This window comes from Copadichromis virginalis, linkage group LG5 (assembly GCF_057382275.1).
Source record: "Copadichromis virginalis isolate Kocher_CV1m ecotype Utaka linkage group LG5, C_Virginalis_male_GT1.1, whole genome shotgun sequence".
In the NCBI taxonomy this organism is placed as follows: Eukaryota; Metazoa; Chordata; class Actinopteri; order Cichliformes; family Cichlidae; genus Copadichromis; species Copadichromis virginalis.
Window position 1 is genome coordinate 15,744,849 of NC_140622.1, and position 18,780 is coordinate 15,763,628.

The window sequence follows — 18,780 nt, forward strand, 5'->3', positions numbered from 1 at the left end:
ACCATCATCACTTTCTCCACTTCAGCTTGAGGTAAACTTGTTTATTTGCAAAGAGAAGCAGAGGCATGGCAGTATATGGATTGTTGTTGACTAAAAACACACAGTGGTAAGAACTAAATTTGAACAGGTTTTCTGCATTTTTGTTTGTGAGCTTGTTTTTTTTTTTTTGCAAAGGATAACAATGTTTCCATACACATAGTGAATTTTTCATAGAAAAACTGGATCTTCTTAGTTCTGCCTGTATTTTCTTCACATTGCTACACTGATATGAATGCACAATTTTAAGGGTTTAACCAGACATAGAGGGAATGGGTCAAGGTTGGAAGGAAATCAGACATAGAGGGAATGTGCCACTCCATCTTGGAAGATGAGGGCCAGTTCAAACTATTTTGTGTTTATTGGTTCTTGGAACATTCATAGAACACCCAGACCACATTATTAAGGTTTACAGATAGAACAGCATGCATTTTTGCAGTATTTTCACTATACACATTTACAATGAGATACAGAGGAAATTGAGGTTTAGCTGTGACTTCATGGCTTGATTTTTGTCCATATGCAATGTGACATCTGTATGTGTGGATGTGGTCCAGTGCAGTTATGTGGAGCTTCAGCAAAGATGAATACTGTCAGAAACCCCAGTTTTATTGTTTCACTGTATTTTTTATTTATGTATTTAACACAACTAAAAATGAACGGGAAACCTATAACAGATGATGCAACACATTAACACATAGAGTAATAATAACATAATAAACAATCGTACTGGCAACGATTGCTTGCACTAAGTCAGTATAGCTGTATATCCCAGATTCTGTAAAGTTATTTATTTCATATTCTGTATAGTTTTTCATATTTATATCCTGTTCATATCCTGTACATAGCTTGTACTCACTACAGCCTGTACATACTTATAGTTATAGAATATTCACAACATACTTCATACCGTGTACATTATAACATACCATAATAGACCCATTTCTGTAATATACTCACATATCTATATTATTGCTAATATATATTGTAATATATCTATATCACTAAAGCACTTCTGGATGGATGCAAACTGCATTTCGTTGCCCTGTACCTGTGCATGTGCAATGACAATAAAGTTGAATTCTATTCTATTCTATTCTATTCTAAAAATCCATCAAGAATGCAGTGTTTATTTAAGGTTTTGTTTCTTTCATTACACTCTGAGTTGGCATGTGCTTTTCAAACATTACCTTTAAACTGTTTAATATAGCGGTCATTCCATCCACTCACCTTTAATCTTTAATAGTTTTTGAGATGTTGGTGAAAAATGTGTTCATGACTGCAGATTTCTGGCATTTTGTGTAAATTTAAGCATGTAAGCATTGATTGTTTTTGTTTTTGTTTTTGTTTTTCTAAGAAAATAAGGGTGTGAAACTAAGTTAGACTTGTGTTTGTAAATGAACCCCCCCTATGTTGTGTAGCTTTCTGGATTTTATACCTATTGGACTACATACTTATTATATAGGCTATACAGTACATAAAATCAAAATTTGCATGTTTTATGTAACTGAAATGTTTAATTATGTGGGCTAAAGAAAATAAGAAATTTATAGAGTATATTTATATGAAACATGTGTCTATGTACTGCATTTGATGTATTTTAACGATATATATAATGGATATTACAGATTGTAACACCTGCATATGTGTATCGGACATAAAGAGCCGCACATTTATGGTGCAGTTACAACTCCGGTTCCATGGGGGTGCCAGGGCGCACAAACTTCCGGTTTCAATAGACGAGTAAGAAAAGCGGCGCTGATTTTGAACTTTGGAGAAGAATGTGTAAACTTAATCGGGCAGGTGTGGCTTTGTTGTTACTGTGGGGATAAGCGTCCCTCTTAGCATCGGATTGTGTTACATTACATTGCCCGTCACACTGTTACAACATCTTTATTGCATAGGTACGTTGTTTTTGTTGTTTCAGTGTTCTTTCGGTTACTTTAACGATAGGCTGCACAGTCAGCTGACCTCAAGCCTGCTAAAGTTAGCGCTAGCATGCCAGTGACTTCATCGTAATGATAAACCTAGCATGGAGTTAGCTTAGCCGCTTGCGAGTGTTTGAATAAACTGACGATAATGCCAATATTAGTGCTTAAACAACAAGGAAACAAACTTAGTATTTATTTGTCATACGATAAACCTTTTGCCTAACGTGACTGCCCATTTTGACTTGATTCATTACTGAGAGTGTGAAGTGTAATTAAAGTGAAAGGAACATTGTCTCACTAATCTTCAGCTAACACATCTACAGAAAGACACCATGGAGCTGTCAGCATTGAACCTGTACAACCAGTTTGAGAGTCTCAGAGCCCAGGTCGACGGCCTGAATGAGAGCATTGAACCACGTAAGTTAATTTCTTACGTAGCTTTGGTATTAGTCACCTTTGTAGAAGCCTTTCAGTGAAACTGCAGTGTTTGTAAGCATTAAGTAACAGCATTAAGCGCGTCTGCTCTGGAATTGTGTTATACTTGGTAGCTGTACTAAGGTGGATGTATTTCAGCCAACTTATTAACACCAACCTGCTCCTCCCATCCGAGTACTTGTTAGAGGGTGTGATGAATTGTATGGACACAGAAGCAGCACTGATTATAGAGCCTCTGCATTAGTAATTTAAAGGTTCACTCAGTCAGGGTTATAGAAAGCTAGTGAATATTGATAACGCACCTGATGATACAAATAGAAATTGAAATAACTATTTGGAGTCTAGTAAAATAAATAGAAAGTCACAATCATCTCCATTTATTTTTTATTTATTCACTTACTACAAACAATCTTATGTTTTTGTCCTCTTTCTAAATAGTATAGATTATAAATAACAGATCTAAATCTCAATTAGGAGCCATCATTAGAAGCAATTGAACATGATTTATTGTAACAGAGAATTCAGTTATGCTATTTGACGATTACAATCCAATGATCCATCACAACAGAACAAAATCCCAGCAGTGATGGGAATTAAGACATGATCCCCTTGAGTGTAGATGCTGATTGTGGCGTTGAAGATAAGATGGAGGCTTGGATGAAGCAAGGATGGGGAGGAGGTGGGTTGCACAAAGGAGTCTGGAAGAGAGAATGAAAGATAAGCAGTACTATTTAAAGAAGAGTTGAGGGTAATTGGTTTGAAGAAAGATGATTGGACTCCAGCAATGGTGTTAGCATTGAGCTTTGCAGCGTGGGAAAGTAGAAGTGATGTAATAAATAGACTAACAGCCAAACACTGTAAAAATGGACAGATGAGGAGATACAGATCTTCCTTGTTGAACTTATACATAAATTTTGTAATAAAAATAATGAACTGTATAGTGTGCACAGCAGCAATACAGCAATACCCTTGTCTTGTTTTCCAGAGTTCCTCCAGATGGCAGTGAACTTTGAGGATTGCCGCAAGAAATGGCTGCAGGCAGGTGAGGAGTTAGTTTCCAGTAAGGAGATGCTGGCTAAAGCGGAGACGGAGAGGGGAGCCTTGGAGGTCAAACTAAAACACGCTCGAAACCAGGTGGACGTGGAGATCCGCCGGCGGCAGAAAGCTGAGGCCATATATGAGAAGCTAGTCAGTGCTACTCTGTTTTTTTTTTCTTTCTACTCTTTCTTTATGTAACCAGCAGGATTGCTGATGTGAAATTAGATGGAGAAAGAATAGATGAAGATTCATATTCAGATAATGACGATGCCCATTTCACTGTGAAGATTACAATATTAATTTGTTGCTGACTGACAGTTATGTTTCTTTCAACCTTGCGTATAAAAGGAGCGGCAGCTACAGCTGATCCGAGAGCTGCTGGTTTCAGAGAACAACGGTGGCAGCGTCCTCCTCAGTGAGGAACAACGTTCAGCCCTGGCCTTCCTCAGTGCCCACTCCCAGGCAGCACAAGCTGCAAATAGCAACCTCAACTCCAGCCGAAGGTCAGAAGGAGACACTTCTGTTTCTTTCTTCTTCTTCTTCTCCTTTTTTTCTTTGCATGGGAGAGGGACAAAAACAAGCTGAGAAGAAATGGCTATACTCTGAGCAAAGACAAGCTAAACTTTTATTGCGTGTAGCAAGTTAGCACATATGCATGAACATTTTAAGGGAGAGAATTTCATATGCGTGATTAAAACCTTAAACTTGGCATATACACAGACAACTAACTTGATCTGTCTTACAGACTGACTACTATTGATGAATCAGCTTCTTTGGTGTCAGACATCAGCTACGACCATACGGATGACTCTTTGGTAAAATGATCCTTAAAGGTTTATCTTATGAGAACTGCTGATCAAATGGTGTGACAGCATAGTTGTTTTTTTTTTTTCTTTGTTTGTTTTTGAGAAACATTGATAGTAAATTGGCCAAGTGAATGTAAAATGCTGTGGTTTTCTGCAGGACTGGGATTCATCTGTGATGAAGAATGTTAGATTGCGCAGACGACAGAAACGAGTGAGTCATGCCTTAAATCACATTTTGCACACATGAATCTTTTCTTGCATTGATTTTTTTTTATTTTCTGTCATCTTGACATGTTTCAGTGTCAGAAGGGACATCAGATGTCTCTTGATATTTACTTTGGTTCTGAAAATTCAATTTCAATCCACAGCGTTCCTCCAGAAAACCTTCAGAAGGTCACTTGCAGGCAGTGAAGAAGCCTCGCTCTACTGGATGCCCATCAGATAGGGTAATACTGACCTCTGCAGCTGGATGTGCTAAATAACATTAAAAAAAGTCTGGATCTGAAAGCCTAAGTTTAGGTGATTGTATCTATGAATTAGTATGAAATATCTCCTTCCTTACACTTAAGATGAATGAATCCATTGTGGCCAAAACAACCATCACTGTACCTGTAAATGGTGGCGCTGTTGAGGCCGTCTCCACCATTGAGACCGTGCCCTACTGGACGCGCAGCAGAAAGAAGAGCGGTAAGAATTTTCTTCATCTTTTATTTATAGCCTCTTACGAACACACTTGAAAGCAACATGATCATACCAAACAACCAATGTACGCTTGAAATAAGTGATTTGGACTGGTGAGTTTCCTCAGTGTTTTGGGGTTTGATTTACATGTGCAGTTGCTCCATCTTGGATTGATACACCAACTACTGACAACTCTGAAACTGTCAGCGAGGCTCCCAGAACACCTGTCTCAGAATTTCCAGCCCAACTCCAGACTCCCAAAACTAATGAAGGAGGAAAGAAACATCACTTCATCTCCAAAACAGTACGGCTAAATTCTTGACTAAAATGAATTCACTGTAAATAACTGAGATTATATTTCTATCTTCTTAATCCCTACTGGCCTGTTTAATTGAGTTGTGTTCCCTCTATCACTAAGGTGATCCGGTCAGAGTTTTGTGTGTCATGTGGAAGAAGAACAAAGTTTGGCAAGCTGTATCTTCGCTGCCAGGATTGCAGGGCTGTGGCCCATCCTGAGTGTCGTGACCTGTGTCCCATGCCCTGTAATCCTACTGCTCTTAATACTCCTGTCAAGAACACAGAGGTACATTGTTCTTATTGGTCTCATCGCTTCTATTCCATATATTTTGCATGATTTGTTTTTTTTTTCACACCTACATAGTAATTAATTGATATAATTCTTGTGTAGTCTACTCTGGCTGACTTTGCTCCACTCACTGCTCCAATGATCCCTGCTTTGGTTATCTACTGCATTAAGGAGATTGAAAAAAGAGGCCTACATGAGGTGGGAAAGGCATTATTGAAGCCCTGTTTACTTGTTGTTTGCATGTTAACAGTTCAATCCTTTCCGTTAAGTGATTACAGTAGATTGTTTCCATCTAATTAGGTATTTTACTTCAAAGTAAAGCAGAGTCACAGTAAGGCTGGACAGTGAGAGCTGAGCTCTAGTTTCTTTTTTCCTTCTTACCCCAGGTTGGCCTGTACAGAGTCTCTGGCCATGAGCGTGTGGTGAAAGAGCTGAAGGAAAAGCTCATTAGAGGAAAGACTCTACCTCCTCTTAACAAAGTCGAAGACATCAATGTCATTGCAGGCGTCCTCAAAGACTTCCTCAGAAACCTTCCAGAGCCACTGCTCACCTTCCACCTCAACAAAGCCTTCATGGAAGCAGCGGGTGAGTTCGTGAGACTGCAGGACCTGCAGGAATTCGTATGTGTTTGAATGTTTGACGCTTTTATTTTAAGAGAGCTGAATTTGCACTGAGTGGTTGAATTTCCTGCCTGGGATAAGAGGGAAGAGTATCCATGAATATAAAATATCTTATGTACTTATTATTTATTAATTTATTTTTTTGGATGTTGTAGAAATCCAGGATGATGACAACAGTCTTGCTATGTTGTATCAGACGATGAGTGAGCTGCCTCAACCAAACCGAGACACACTGGCATGTGTGATGATCCATCTGCAGAAGTAATTTTCATTCCTTTCTTTAGTCGTGTTAAGAATCCTTTTATCTTATTTTTTAATTTACTCTGCTTAACACACAAGATTTACAGTTTGTAATTATGAAATATCTTGAATCTGCATTATAAGGTCAGCTCAAGAAGACTGAATTTCTTTCTATTATCAGGGTGTCTCGAAGTGTGGACACCAAGATGGATGTAAATAACCTGGCCAGGGTGTTTGGCCCCACCCTTGTAGGTCATGCTGTTCCTAACCCAGACCCTATGACCATCCTGCACGACACCAACAGGCAACCAAGGGTAAAGTGAAGAATAAGGACTGGCTTCTCAGAATAGGCATTATGTTTAGAACTCTAATGCATGTCTTATAAAGTAGCACATAGTGTGTGTGTGTGTGGGTGTATATGGTTGTACCTCAGTGATCAGTGTTTGTCCTTCAGTGTGTTCGACTATAAATAATGGATTTATTTCCTGTCTTCTTAGGTTATAGAGCGCTTGCTCAGTATTCCAGACAGCTATTGGAGCCAGTTTGCTTATCCAGATAATGCAAGCATTGACAATGCTCACAACACTGACACTCCAAACCACAAAGGTAAATCAATGAAAGGTACATTAAGGCTCCTCTAAAACGAATACCCCGATAAAAGTGGGTTTGATTAGATTTTAGAACTGGTGGAGCAAATGGGCATACGATAAAAATCGAATCAAATCAACCAACCTTAATCCTTTTTTTCAGCATTTATACTCAACAGATTTGATAATATTGTCTTGTTAAATTGAGGTTCTGTTGATTTATGGGTTTATCTGTAGTGAGCATACTGGGGCCAGTAACTACTCCAGAGCACCAGATGATGGCCAAAACACCTTCCTCCAGTTCACTGTCTCAGCGCATGAAGCACACCCTCTCCAGTACCACCTTGTGAGTTCACTCTCTTTTTCCAATTCTTTTCACAGTAAACAAGATCGAACATACATCTTATCCAGACTGAAATGTTATCAGTTTAAATCAGTCAAATTTACATCTGATGGTTTAGTTTTTTCACATCTCTGCCCTTAACATAACAAGCTTCAGGAAGTTCCAAAACACACACTTTAATTCTGAGCTAAAGACAGACAAATTTTACATTTCCAGTTTATTTTTCTGTATACTATTACAAAGACCCTGAGGTGGATAAGCAATCAAGAAAATACATAAGTAAAAAGATTCTGGCTATAATTTATTTGGTACTGTATATGATGCATCAACTGGCAAAACGACAGAATATTGGACATATTTGACCTCACATCTCATCCTGTGAGCAACATCATGTAGAGACTTCAGGATTTTGGAACTTCAGCATTCAAAATCCACATACTTGTCTAAAAAAAGTGAAGCTGTTTCTTCCCTCATAGGTTCCAAGAGACATGACACATTTCAATTTGTCACATTGTAAAAAGTACGACAACATGCTGTGCCACTAGCAGTACTTACTGAGACTCTGGACTAGAGCAGATCCATTGCTGTTCTTGTCATTTAATCAGCGGGAAATAAAACATCTTGTGGATATTCCTATGCATTTATGATATTAACTAAAGGCTTCAGATTGGATATGCAGAAATTTGTCTCTCAATATTTTAGGTAGAGAGAATTGGAAAATGTTGGATTGTGAAAGTTTTTCAGGGCGCTAAAAGCCACGTGTAGGTAACATGACTGCCTGCATAGAGAGCAGTCAATAATCAAATTAAGTTAACTCAGTTGTCCACATATAAAGAATTGATTCCTGGTTTTCCCTGAAAACAATAATCTTAATAGTGATTCAGTTGTTTGTCTGAAATGACTTTTACTAACCTTGTAATTCTGTGTGCTCCCTTCAACCCCGACCTCTTCATCCTTAGATTTGGGAGCAAGAGCAAAGCGACATCTGCCTGTAATCGCCAAGGAAGCTTCTTTGCTTCCCCCCAGCTGAAGTAATGGTAACGAAAGAAAAACCCCTCACTACATTATGCTTCTAGGTTACTTACTGCAGTAAATGAATATATATGTATATTTATATAATCATGTTGGAATATGACTATGCAAATTTAGCACAATAACTTTACCAATTTAATTACTGAAGATATTTTTTAAGAAAGCTTTCTAACAAGATTTTTGTTCTTTTTAAAAGATGAGAGAATGTAGGATTTGTGGTTTGTTTTTTTGTATCTTTAATCACTAATGTTTTATTATCGGCCCCGTCTCTGATTATAAGAGTTTTTAATGACCGAGCAACCATACTCACACTAATTTAGGGATTGAGATTTCCTACTTCATGTGATGTTTAATGCTGTTTTCAATGCTGCCCCCCCCTCCCTGAACATGTGGTTGTAACCACAGTTACATGGATGCATCATAGACCATAAGAAAGTCATTGGTATGCATCAGCACACATGAAAAGCACAAAGAGCTAGAATGAACAAAGAGGTGAGAATCACTAATATTGGCTTGTTGAGAGCATTGGTTGCCATATCATTTAAACATTTGTTTTAATGATTTTATGTTTTGTTTTATATATTCATGTTGACACGCTCTGATCTTTACCAATCATGGCATTTTTTTGAGAAAAACTTTCAAATACTTAAAAAATATATTCTGTGTAAACACTGATACCCACTGGGAAATTAGAATGCTTTTTGCACACTGTAAAAACCAAAGTGTATTTTCTACATGGTAACATTTACCACTAGAGGCTGCTGTTGCACCACTTTCCATATGCAATCGTAACCTATAAAGACACCATACTGTATACTATGTACGTAATCAGTCAGAAATCCTGGCACTCCTTTCATTTAATATATCAGCAGATATTTAGAAGTTACTCTACTAATGTGGGATGGTTAAGTCAAGAGATCTGTGACTCACATTTATGCGGTCATAACAAAATAAAGCTTCAGCTGTTTTAATGTATTACTGTGAAAACTCATTTGCATGTATGCACAGTGAAGTATTTGTAGTTTTCTTGCACCATTAGACTAACGATAAGAAAAGTCAGTCTTCTGCTCTCATCATCACCTGTAGCAAATCTCTGTGTGATGGTACCGGTTCAAATAAAGGCATTTGGGGATATTCATTTGGATAAAAACTGAAACATTTTGACTTATGAAAACTACATCCTGCTGTTTGTGGTTGTAAGAATCCTGTAATACTGCATTATTTTATGCATATTTGATACATCCTTGTACATGTATTCCTTCATGTGGTTCTTTTTCTCTAATGAAATAACGTGTAAACGATTGTCATTCATCAGAGAGCCTGTGAATCTTAACATTTATCCCTTTGTCTTTGCTCATATAACGTGGAAGTCAATGCCTGAACTAAAAATAAAACGCAAAGAGTGTTTCTTTTGTGTTGGTAGGTGGTATTTGTGCAAGAGGTTAGACATGTGGGTTGAGGAACCCGGCTGAAAGAAGACTGTAGAGCATGTAAGACCAGACGTGTAGGATATGATTTTGTTACTGGTAATTCAGTCTAAACAAAACCCTCTTATACTTGAACATGGATTAGTATTACCCTATTAAATCAGGTTATTAATGCACAGCCTAAAACCTTTCATGTTTAATGCTTAATTTTTCCTGGTGTAAATTGAATGCTGGCCATTGCTATTGAAGATCTTCAGTGAAAGGGCAAAAGCACCGTACCAGCTATTCCAAAGCTGACGTGGCACTGAATGATAATGCAATTTGGCTCATTGTTCCAATAGTCATTACAGCTATTTCCATAATCTGTTGGGCTGAATGGGCAGGCGATGAGGTCCAACATTATTATGAATTAAAGCAGTGATCATTTATACATCTTATAGTTATTCCATTAACAGTTGCTGAGGAGAGTGCTAAGCCAGGCTGAACCCATTGACATAGATTTTCTATGGCCTCATTTAATACAGAGCTTCAGCAACGCATCAGCCTCTCAGAGATCTAAGCCCAGCTGTGTCGAGTGTGTGTGTGCGTGCGTGTGAAAATAGTGTGCGCATAGTTCATCCAAATTGGTTTGTTCTCTCTTCCTTTCATTCTCTGTCTCACACACAGCGAGCCTCGAATGACTGCAAAAAAAAAAGACCCTCCAAAAATGTTTGAATTTCAAATCAGCATTAATAGTTCATTAGCCTGAAATAAGGTCTCCTGTGTGTCGATCTGTCCTCTCATCGGGGGATTGTGTGTTTATTTATGCTGTACGGTGCAGCATACACTCTACAGTTGCAGACATCAAACAGCTGGCTGTGTGCAGTGTGTCTCTGTAGCTCCATATTCCAGCATGCCCCAGTGTGCAGTGATAGAGCTCCGTTCTGCTATGGGACCAGCGAGGGCCAAATGAGTAAGTAGTCCAATTAAGAGCTCTTAAATAAATTACAGTGTAAGCTGGTAAACACATAACAACAACACTGTTTAATTCCTCTATTTATACAGTGAATTGCAGGCAGTGATGGCAAAGGGAACAACAATACTACCACCACCGTCTCTGGAAACTGAATGTAATCAATAAATTACCCAATTCACAAGGTTTACTTATTGCCATTATTGAGTGAAAATAAAGTGTACGTGTCAACCTTTCGGCCGTGTGGCATGTACACGCCGTCTACACCATTGTCTGCTTAAGGTCAGGTTGATGTCAAAGAAATGGATGACTGTCAAATCCGAACATCTAATAACGCATCTAATCAATACATCTCTGAAGGAAAAAAAGTCAAGTAAAGCACCAGAGAAATGCTCTGTACACGTTAATTCTGTGTTTTGAGAACTTGATCTTCAGAGTGGAAAACCTGTTTGTGAATTAGGCAAGGCATCATTGAGGTATACTTTTAAAATCATATCAAGAAAAGGAGCTGGGCTGAACCAGCTGTTAATTCAGGTTTTTTGCCGAGCAAAGGTACGGTCGTGCATATTCGTAAACGGGGCCAATAAACTGCTTCTTTAGCAGGCTAAGCATGTGCTTGAAAAGTGGTCCTCCAGATTTGTTTTTGACACTCTTTTCAATGAATTATGTGACAGATTGTGTGATCAATATGCTTTCCATTTGGCGGATTAAATGCACAGCACTGCGAACAGCTGAAATACCAAACTATGTTCTGCCTTTAAAAAGCCTGAAAACAGGACAAGAATCATTGTCCAATTTACACCCACCCGTGTTTGCTTAACTGCAAATAATTGTGTGGCTTTTTGACTTTCAGAACTCTTGCGCTCTCGTCTTCAGCTCCATCCCTTGTTCTCTCTTTTTTTTTTAAACTCCACTCCCTCTCCACCCCTCCTTTGAATCGAACCGCTGTCTTAGCTGGCTACCATTTGTGGTCGATACCTTGTTACCACAGAGAAATCAATTATCTCAACCAAGCAGCAGGGGAAAGAGGCAATAATGAAAGAATGCACCTCCTTCCCAGACGATGGCAATGGTCATTAAATATGAATTTATCATTGGTTGAGGAGATTTATGTTGCGTGATGTGGGCACAGAGTTCGTGCTCGCTTTGCCGCAGAAGTTCTGGTTACAAGTGTTAATGGAAACGTTCGCAGACTGATGTTCAACCAAATATTTGATTATTATAAGCCGGCCTGCGCGTTTTGATGACATTTTTCAACGAAATAAGCGGGAGACGTGCTGGAAAATGAAACACAAGTATTATATAGCATTTGCATGCCGCAATATTATCATGGCATTCATGAAAACTCCAGGTTCTTTCCAGTGATGTCTCAGTGCTACTCACTCAGGTGACAGTGGAGATGGTGGTGATGGCTGACTTATGGGTGGGCATGCCTACAATACCTGCCTGTTTGGGTCTGTAATGAGCCGTTCTGACTTGTCTGACAGGTGGTGCAAGAATTGGAGGCACTGCCATCACCACAGCCGGAGAAAAAAAGTGCAAATGAGAGAGAAAGAAGAACGAAGCAGAGAGGGAAAAATGTGTAATTCGGGCTTGCTCTTAAGGCAGCAATAAATTCCATTTTAATGGGGCACCACAAGCAGTAGCAAGCACTCAGCAGTCTGTTGTGTTTGATGCCAAATTGTGCAGAATAAACAGATTTGCTGTGCAGCTGGTCCAAACACACACTTTCTCTCTGTCTCTGTCTCTCTGACTCGCTCTGTGCCCATCTTTTCCACCTTACATTCTCACAAATCTCCATGCCACACGCACACACACCACCTCTTCTTCCTCATTCCCTTGCTACCTCTCCATCTCTTCTCCTCCCCTCCCCTGCGTGGACGCACAAGAATTAGACAAATCATCACAAAAAGATGGCAACTGTGCTTTGATTTATTTTCTTCCACTTAACTGAGTACTCATCTCCAGCTGTCACGCACATGTTCAAGGCAGAATATTTGTTTTAAGAGGGAAAGGAGTGAGCTGCACGCCACTAATGAGAAACAACATGTCACATCAGGCTCGTTTCTTTCGCAGAAGACGAATTGTCGGTCATCCTGACCGATTTTATGGTAGACAAAGTTGCACATGATATACGCACACTCTGTATTTGAAGTCGGCATTGCACACTAACCAAATTGTAGGCGATGGTTTGCAAAAAATAGAGCTGGTTGCCAAGAGTGCTTTGAAAACCCTGAGAAACATTTTACGCTAAATAATATTAAATATACTGAGGCATCTGTTTAGTATGCTGGCTAAAAGCAGTCCCTCAAATACCTGCTACGTGACAGTGTAAGCACTAGTGGATACATCCAGACACACACACCTGCACACCTATGACTTCTGTTTCTATTGTTTCCACGATAAATGTATTGTTTTTCAAAAACCAGCTCTGTGTGCAAACACACACTAAAATAACTGTACGTGTGCTGCTGGATCCTTCTGCGTGCCCTCCTGCACCAGTGCATCTGAATACATTTAACTGAATGTGAAAGTGTGTGTGCACAGGTGCATGATATGAAATATTGGGAGACGGCGGTATGCATGAAAGGCTCAGTGTTTGCTAGTGAATGTGTGCAGTGACCATGTGTGCAGTGTGTGTGCCTCTGCCTCTGATTTTGGGATTGTTTTTTTCTGCATGGATGGACACAGCTATAAATACCGTATGATATACTTGTATCTTTCAAAGCCACACAGCCCAAAATCATCTTTTATTTATTTTTTTGGTAGTGCTCTCACTCTAGTCATGAGTGAGAGCACTACCAATCACCAATTGGTTTTGCCAGGTTAGTTAAAGTTGAGCCTTAGCAGCATGACGGTATGATTTTTTGATTAAAAAGGAAACCTGTAAACATGTAATATCAAAAATACAAAGACATTGGATCACTGTTTTAGTCATTTGAAAAGCGTCTTTTCCCCAAAATTCTGGCACTAACTACAACCCAATGCAACTTATGTTCCTCTTGGCCACTAGAATGCACTGTTGCCTCCTGTAATCCACTTGCATGTCACGAAGCAGCGCTGCTCTGTCTGAACACACCCATTAATTTCACCCATCTCCACATCTCTATCATGTAGGACTCCCATGTGGTTGTTAGGAGGATATGGGAGTGGTACAGCATTGTCAGTATTTGTATCATTTGCAGCACTCAAGCTTTAATTTGAAATGATAAAGTATTGCTTTGACAGTGGCAGTCTACTCAGGTGACATATATTAGCATTTTCCTCCCAAGCATTTCACCTCTGGGGAAAATTAAATTGGCTGGATCAGAGTTCATACATAAATGTAAGCTTAACAGGCGTCAGTGTATGTAGGAGCCCCATCACATGTGTAATTCACATGTACCTTGTTACAGCTTCGCCCTGAGGTTGACAGGCGGTGGCTGATCCTGCATATGATGACACAAGTTTTTGCATACCACTACATTTTGGGTAGAAGGTTATGCCAGTCAAATGTGCAATCTTTGTTATGTAAGCTTAAAAACACTGAGATAGCATTTCCACATTTTGAAAGACAAAATATAAGAGTGCTATGATTAGTCATGGTTAGATGACAACATGGATAATGCTATACTCAGCCACATCTTTTCCACTGGTATACCTGGAGGTTTGATATGAACTAAGTTTGTACAATAGGACACCAGATGTGCTTTTACTTACAAAAGTGTTACCTGTCTAACGCCTACTTAGTTTTTTTACCGTTAAAAAATTAACTGTCAGCAATTAAAATCGGAGACATCACAGACTTTAACAGCAGAACAGGTTGTGTCTAATGTAATCGTGTTTTCCTCTTTGGCTCCCTGTATTTTCTTGCTGCTGAGGCAGTTCAGTAGTACAAACCCGTACAAAACTGTACACTCAACTTATCTCCATTGGTGCTGATACTAGCTTGTTCATCCCAAACTGCAGCATGTATGACAAAGAATACCAAACAGACTGCTTTGGAGCCTCGGGGCTTATAGAGAGACAGACAGTAAAGTCAGTGCTTGTTAGCTTGTTAACTGGTTAGTCTGTGGATATTACTGTGGATGTTGCATGGGTGAGTCACACACTCTTTAGGGCCTGTTAGTGCCAATAATGGTTTCGAATTTTCAGCATTTTAATGATGTAAAACATACTGTATACAAGTCAGTGCGTAGTTTGTTTTATACAGTTATTTAAACAGTATAGAATAGATCATACAACCTATAGACCATAGGTGTCAAACTCTGGCCCGTGGGCCAAATTTGGCCCGCAGCCTAATTACATTTGGCCCGCGAAGCCATACCAAATTACTATTAGAGCTGGCCTACTGGTATTATACAGCTAATATATATATTGTTTAGTATAAAGCTTTGCTTGTTCCATATTCAGTTTTCCAGCAAAACGTATTTGAGTCCATAAGAAAAGATTCATTCTTATATCTGGAGGAAAAAATTTTTTTCAATAAATATTAATGTTAGCCCGCGACTTTGTTCCAGTTTTGAATTTTGACCCACTGTGTATTTGAGTTTGACACCCCTGCTGTAGACTCACTACAACAGCCAGGTGCCCTGACTCTGGTAGCTCTGAAGATGCTGATTGGTCAGAAGCTGCCTTCTCCTTTTAAACAAAATAAACTTTGGGTGGAAAAATGATTGAAAATTCTTTAAAGCTGCATATTCAACAGACAGTTGTCTATTGTCAGTTTTTTGTGGGATTTCCTGTGTGTGTGTTTTACACAGACTATGTTGTAACACTCAACAAATGCATAATTCCTTTTAATTAAAACATATCTATGAAATGCATCTTCGATTTAGTTTCAGCTTGTAGTAATATGTTAGCACGTATTTAATTTCATTTCACAGTCCCTAATGTCCAAGAGCTGTTACTGTTGCCACAGCTTTATTTCATTTTACTATTACATTATAACAGGCTTCTTCTTCTCTGTGTAAAGGACTTAGGTAAAATATGTCTCATGGGAAATTTATCTTTCTATCCATTATTTAGTGCTGTTTGTGATTTTTTAAAAAAAAGTTTTCCATATTCACCTGGTGTTGTTAGGAAACTGTATACTGTACGTTCAAAGAGAATGACCGTGAAACACCAGCTACACTGTCTGTCAGCTGTGCAGCCTAACACTGGGTGTTGAAACACAATGAACAAAACACTTCTGTGCTCCATCTCTTCTCTCAAAGAGTTTCATGTGTTTACATGGAAATCACTGCCATTGAGAATGCAACCCATCAGTTGGTTTCTCACATGGGCAAACATCTGTTGCTTTTCAATTGGCAATCAAGTCTTTGGGAATAAAAGCACCAGTTCAATTTTTTTTTCTTTTCCATACCCTTTTCATTTTTTCTTTATTTTAACTGTACATGCGATGGATGGAGGTGTATTTGGTGACAAAGCTGCTGAAGGATATCAAGGCTGGGTTCTTAATGCCAGGTGATACTGCATACTGCTCTGCAAAAACTTTTGCCTGAATCTTGCCATCGCATTGCAGACAGATTATAACAATAGGATGGGCAAAGTCTATATTCCCTCTTTCTACTACCCACTATGAAGCACGCGCACCCTCTTCAAATTGTTGACTTATGTAGCGAGTGTGTTTACCTCAGTGACAGGACAAGATTTTTTTCATTGAAGACATTTTTTTGTTGCAAAAAGTGCTGGTTTCGGTTTGATATTGTATATTTATATAGAGCAGTAATACTACTGCATTACTCTGCTACAGTCACACATTATTTATTCAAAGGTAAGTCAGTTGTCTTTAAAGCCATGAAGGAGTCTTTTGAACACAACTAGCTTTGAATGCAGTAATGAAGATATGTCTGGATTTGCATGCAAGCATACTTTTAAGAATTGCATGCAAGTGATTGCAGAAGGAAAACAAAAATCCCTTAAGGCTGCAGCATTATAGCTGTATTAGTATAAAACTAATTTTGTATTTTTAGAGCTTTTCAAAACTGTGAAATATTAAATCTGTTCCATCAGTGATATAAATGGCAACATTTCAATAATAAAATGAAAATGACATCTTGGCTTGAGGCTGGAACTTGGAGAAAGTATATTGAGTACTCAAATTAAAAAGATTTGTGCTGTAGGGGAGTATAAGTAAATGTGCTCAATAAATCTGTTGAATTCTTTTGATCAAGATCATTCTTGCGTGATGTGTTTCTTTTTTCTTCTTTTCGCTGATGGTTCCAGTAGATGAGAAGTAGGTGATCAGTCAAATCATTATGACTCTTCCCCATGGCCCTTGGCTTTCCATTCCCAATTTCATTGCTGAGATATGTGGGTATTTGTTGATAAAGTCTTAGTTTGGATCACAGTCCAGAAGGAGAAGCTGACCAAATGACTGAACGGCAAAAGTCTCTGCAACCAGAACAGTGTGTCATGGATCGCTGTGTGGCAGGCAGGAGGAGGACCCAAATTGCAAAACTCACAGACTCGGGGATGAACTCAAAAATCACAGCTTTAATGCTGGAGAGGCAGAACGTAGGAAATACAAAACTAAACTGGGAAAACTAAATACAAAGCTCGCCGAGGAACACACACACAACATGAGGGAGAATGTGACACAGAACCGAGGGAGACGCAGACATAAATACACAGAGGGTTAACGAGGGAAGTGGGAGCACACGGGGAACACAGGTGACACTGATAGTCATAACAAGACACGGCAGGAGTGAACGCAACACTGACGGGAGACGGGCAAAGTAAAACAGGAAGTACAGAGGTTCAGACAGGAGGAGAGAGAGCACGGGGAAAACACAGACATAACGGGCTGGGGAAAACAGAATAAAACACAAGGAGAGACGAGGGCTCACAGATACACAGGGGCACACAGGAGGTAACCAAATAAGGAACATTTTAACTAAATAATCCTAGGAACCAAGGCATAACTAGGGAATAAAATACAAAACACACAAAAACTGAGAATACTGGGCCCACATGGCCCAGGACCATGACATGACCCCCCCCCCCCCCCCCCCTCAAGGGCTGGCACCCGACAGCCCAAACCCGCGAACAAAACAAGAAAAACAGAAAACAACCCACCTGGGGCGGGAGGCGGGGGACCAGGACGGAGGGACCAGAACAGGGAACAAAACAATCGACAGAAAACACAGGAGCACAAGACAATAGTCCAAAGAAAGTTCAGGGGGTCGGCCTGGAGGGCGGCAACACAACAGGCCACGTCCTCTCGTATCTGGAGGCCGGTCGTGCAGAAGGCAGCAGTGGTGCAGTTCAGGAGGCCGACCCGGAGCCTGCGGGCACAAGAGTTCAAGGGTCACACGGTCGGGGGGCCAACCAGGCGGGCGACACAGGTGATAGAGCCGGTCAGGAGGCCAGCCGTGCGAAAGGCAACTGCGGCGGCGAAGGAGACGGCGGAGCAGTTCAGGGGGCCGACCGCGCGGAAGGCAGCGGCGGCGGCGAAGGAGACGGAGCAGTTCAGGGGGCCGGCCGCGCGGAAGGCAGCGGCGGCTCTCCAGTGTCAGGCGTACTGGCCGAGGCCCGGTGGGCACAGGACCAGACGAGGTGGGACCAGGCGAAGGCGATGCGGGGACCGGACCAGGCGTAGCAGAAGCAGATGCAGAGGCTGGACCAGGCGTAGCAGAAGCAGATGCTAGAGCTGGACCAGGCGAAGACGAGGCTGAGGCTGAGGCTGAGGCTGAGGCTGGACCAGGCGAAGGCGATGCCGAAGCCGGACCAGGCGATGGCAAGGATGCAGCAGAGGCCGGACCAGGCGACGGCGAGGATGCAGACTCTGATGAAGCTGGACTAGGCAACTGCGTGGGCGGAGACACGGCGGCCGCAGCTGGTGTGGATGAGGCTGCTGGTGGCTGAACGGGCCCCTCGGACCCTCCAGCGGAGACAGGCGGCTGGACGGGCCCCTCGGACCCTCCAGCGGAGACGGAGACAGGCGGCTCTGGACGGGCCCCTCGGACCCTCCAGCGGAGACAGGCGGCTGGACGGGCCCCTCGGACCCTCCAGCGGAGACGAGGAGGTGCTGGACGGGCCCCTCGGACCCTCCAGCGGAGACAGGCGGCTGGACGGGCCCCTCG

General features: G+C 40.7%; 1 protein-coding gene across 3 annotated transcripts; it reads left to right on the forward strand.

The window, feature by feature from the left end:
- The first annotated feature begins 1,768 nt into the window (after nt 1–1,768).
- LOC146709196 (rac GTPase-activating protein 1-like) lies at nt 1,769–10,863 on the forward strand. Of its 3 annotated transcripts, XR_014920424.1 has the most exons (19): nt 1,769–1,940; nt 2,276–2,384; nt 3,388–3,590; nt 3,789–3,943; nt 4,186–4,255; nt 4,404–4,457; nt 4,615–4,692; nt 4,816–4,933; nt 5,083–5,231; nt 5,346–5,510; nt 5,616–5,711; nt 5,900–6,098; nt 6,289–6,394; nt 6,555–6,687; nt 6,871–6,979; nt 7,198–7,306; nt 8,263–8,340; nt 10,583–10,714; nt 10,807–10,863. XR_014920424.1 is itself a non-coding variant. In XM_085456198.1 (17 exons), exons 2-17 carry the CDS (start codon nt 2,300–2,302, stop codon nt 8,336–8,338), a joined length of 1,905 nt encoding a protein of 634 aa, XP_085312324.1. In that variant the 5' UTR covers nt 1,769–1,940; nt 2,276–2,299; the 3' UTR covers nt 8,339–9,744. The 3 variants fall into 3 exon arrangements, 2 of the variants coding, with proteins under 2 accessions (XP_085312324.1, XP_085312325.1); XM_085456198.1 differs by lacking the exons at nt 10,583–10,714; nt 10,807–10,863 and having other exon boundaries at nt 8,263–9,744; XM_085456199.1 differs by lacking the exons at nt 10,583–10,714; nt 10,807–10,863 and having other exon boundaries at nt 2,291–2,384; nt 8,263–9,744.
- The last annotated feature ends 7,917 nt before the right edge of the window (nt 10,864–18,780 follow it).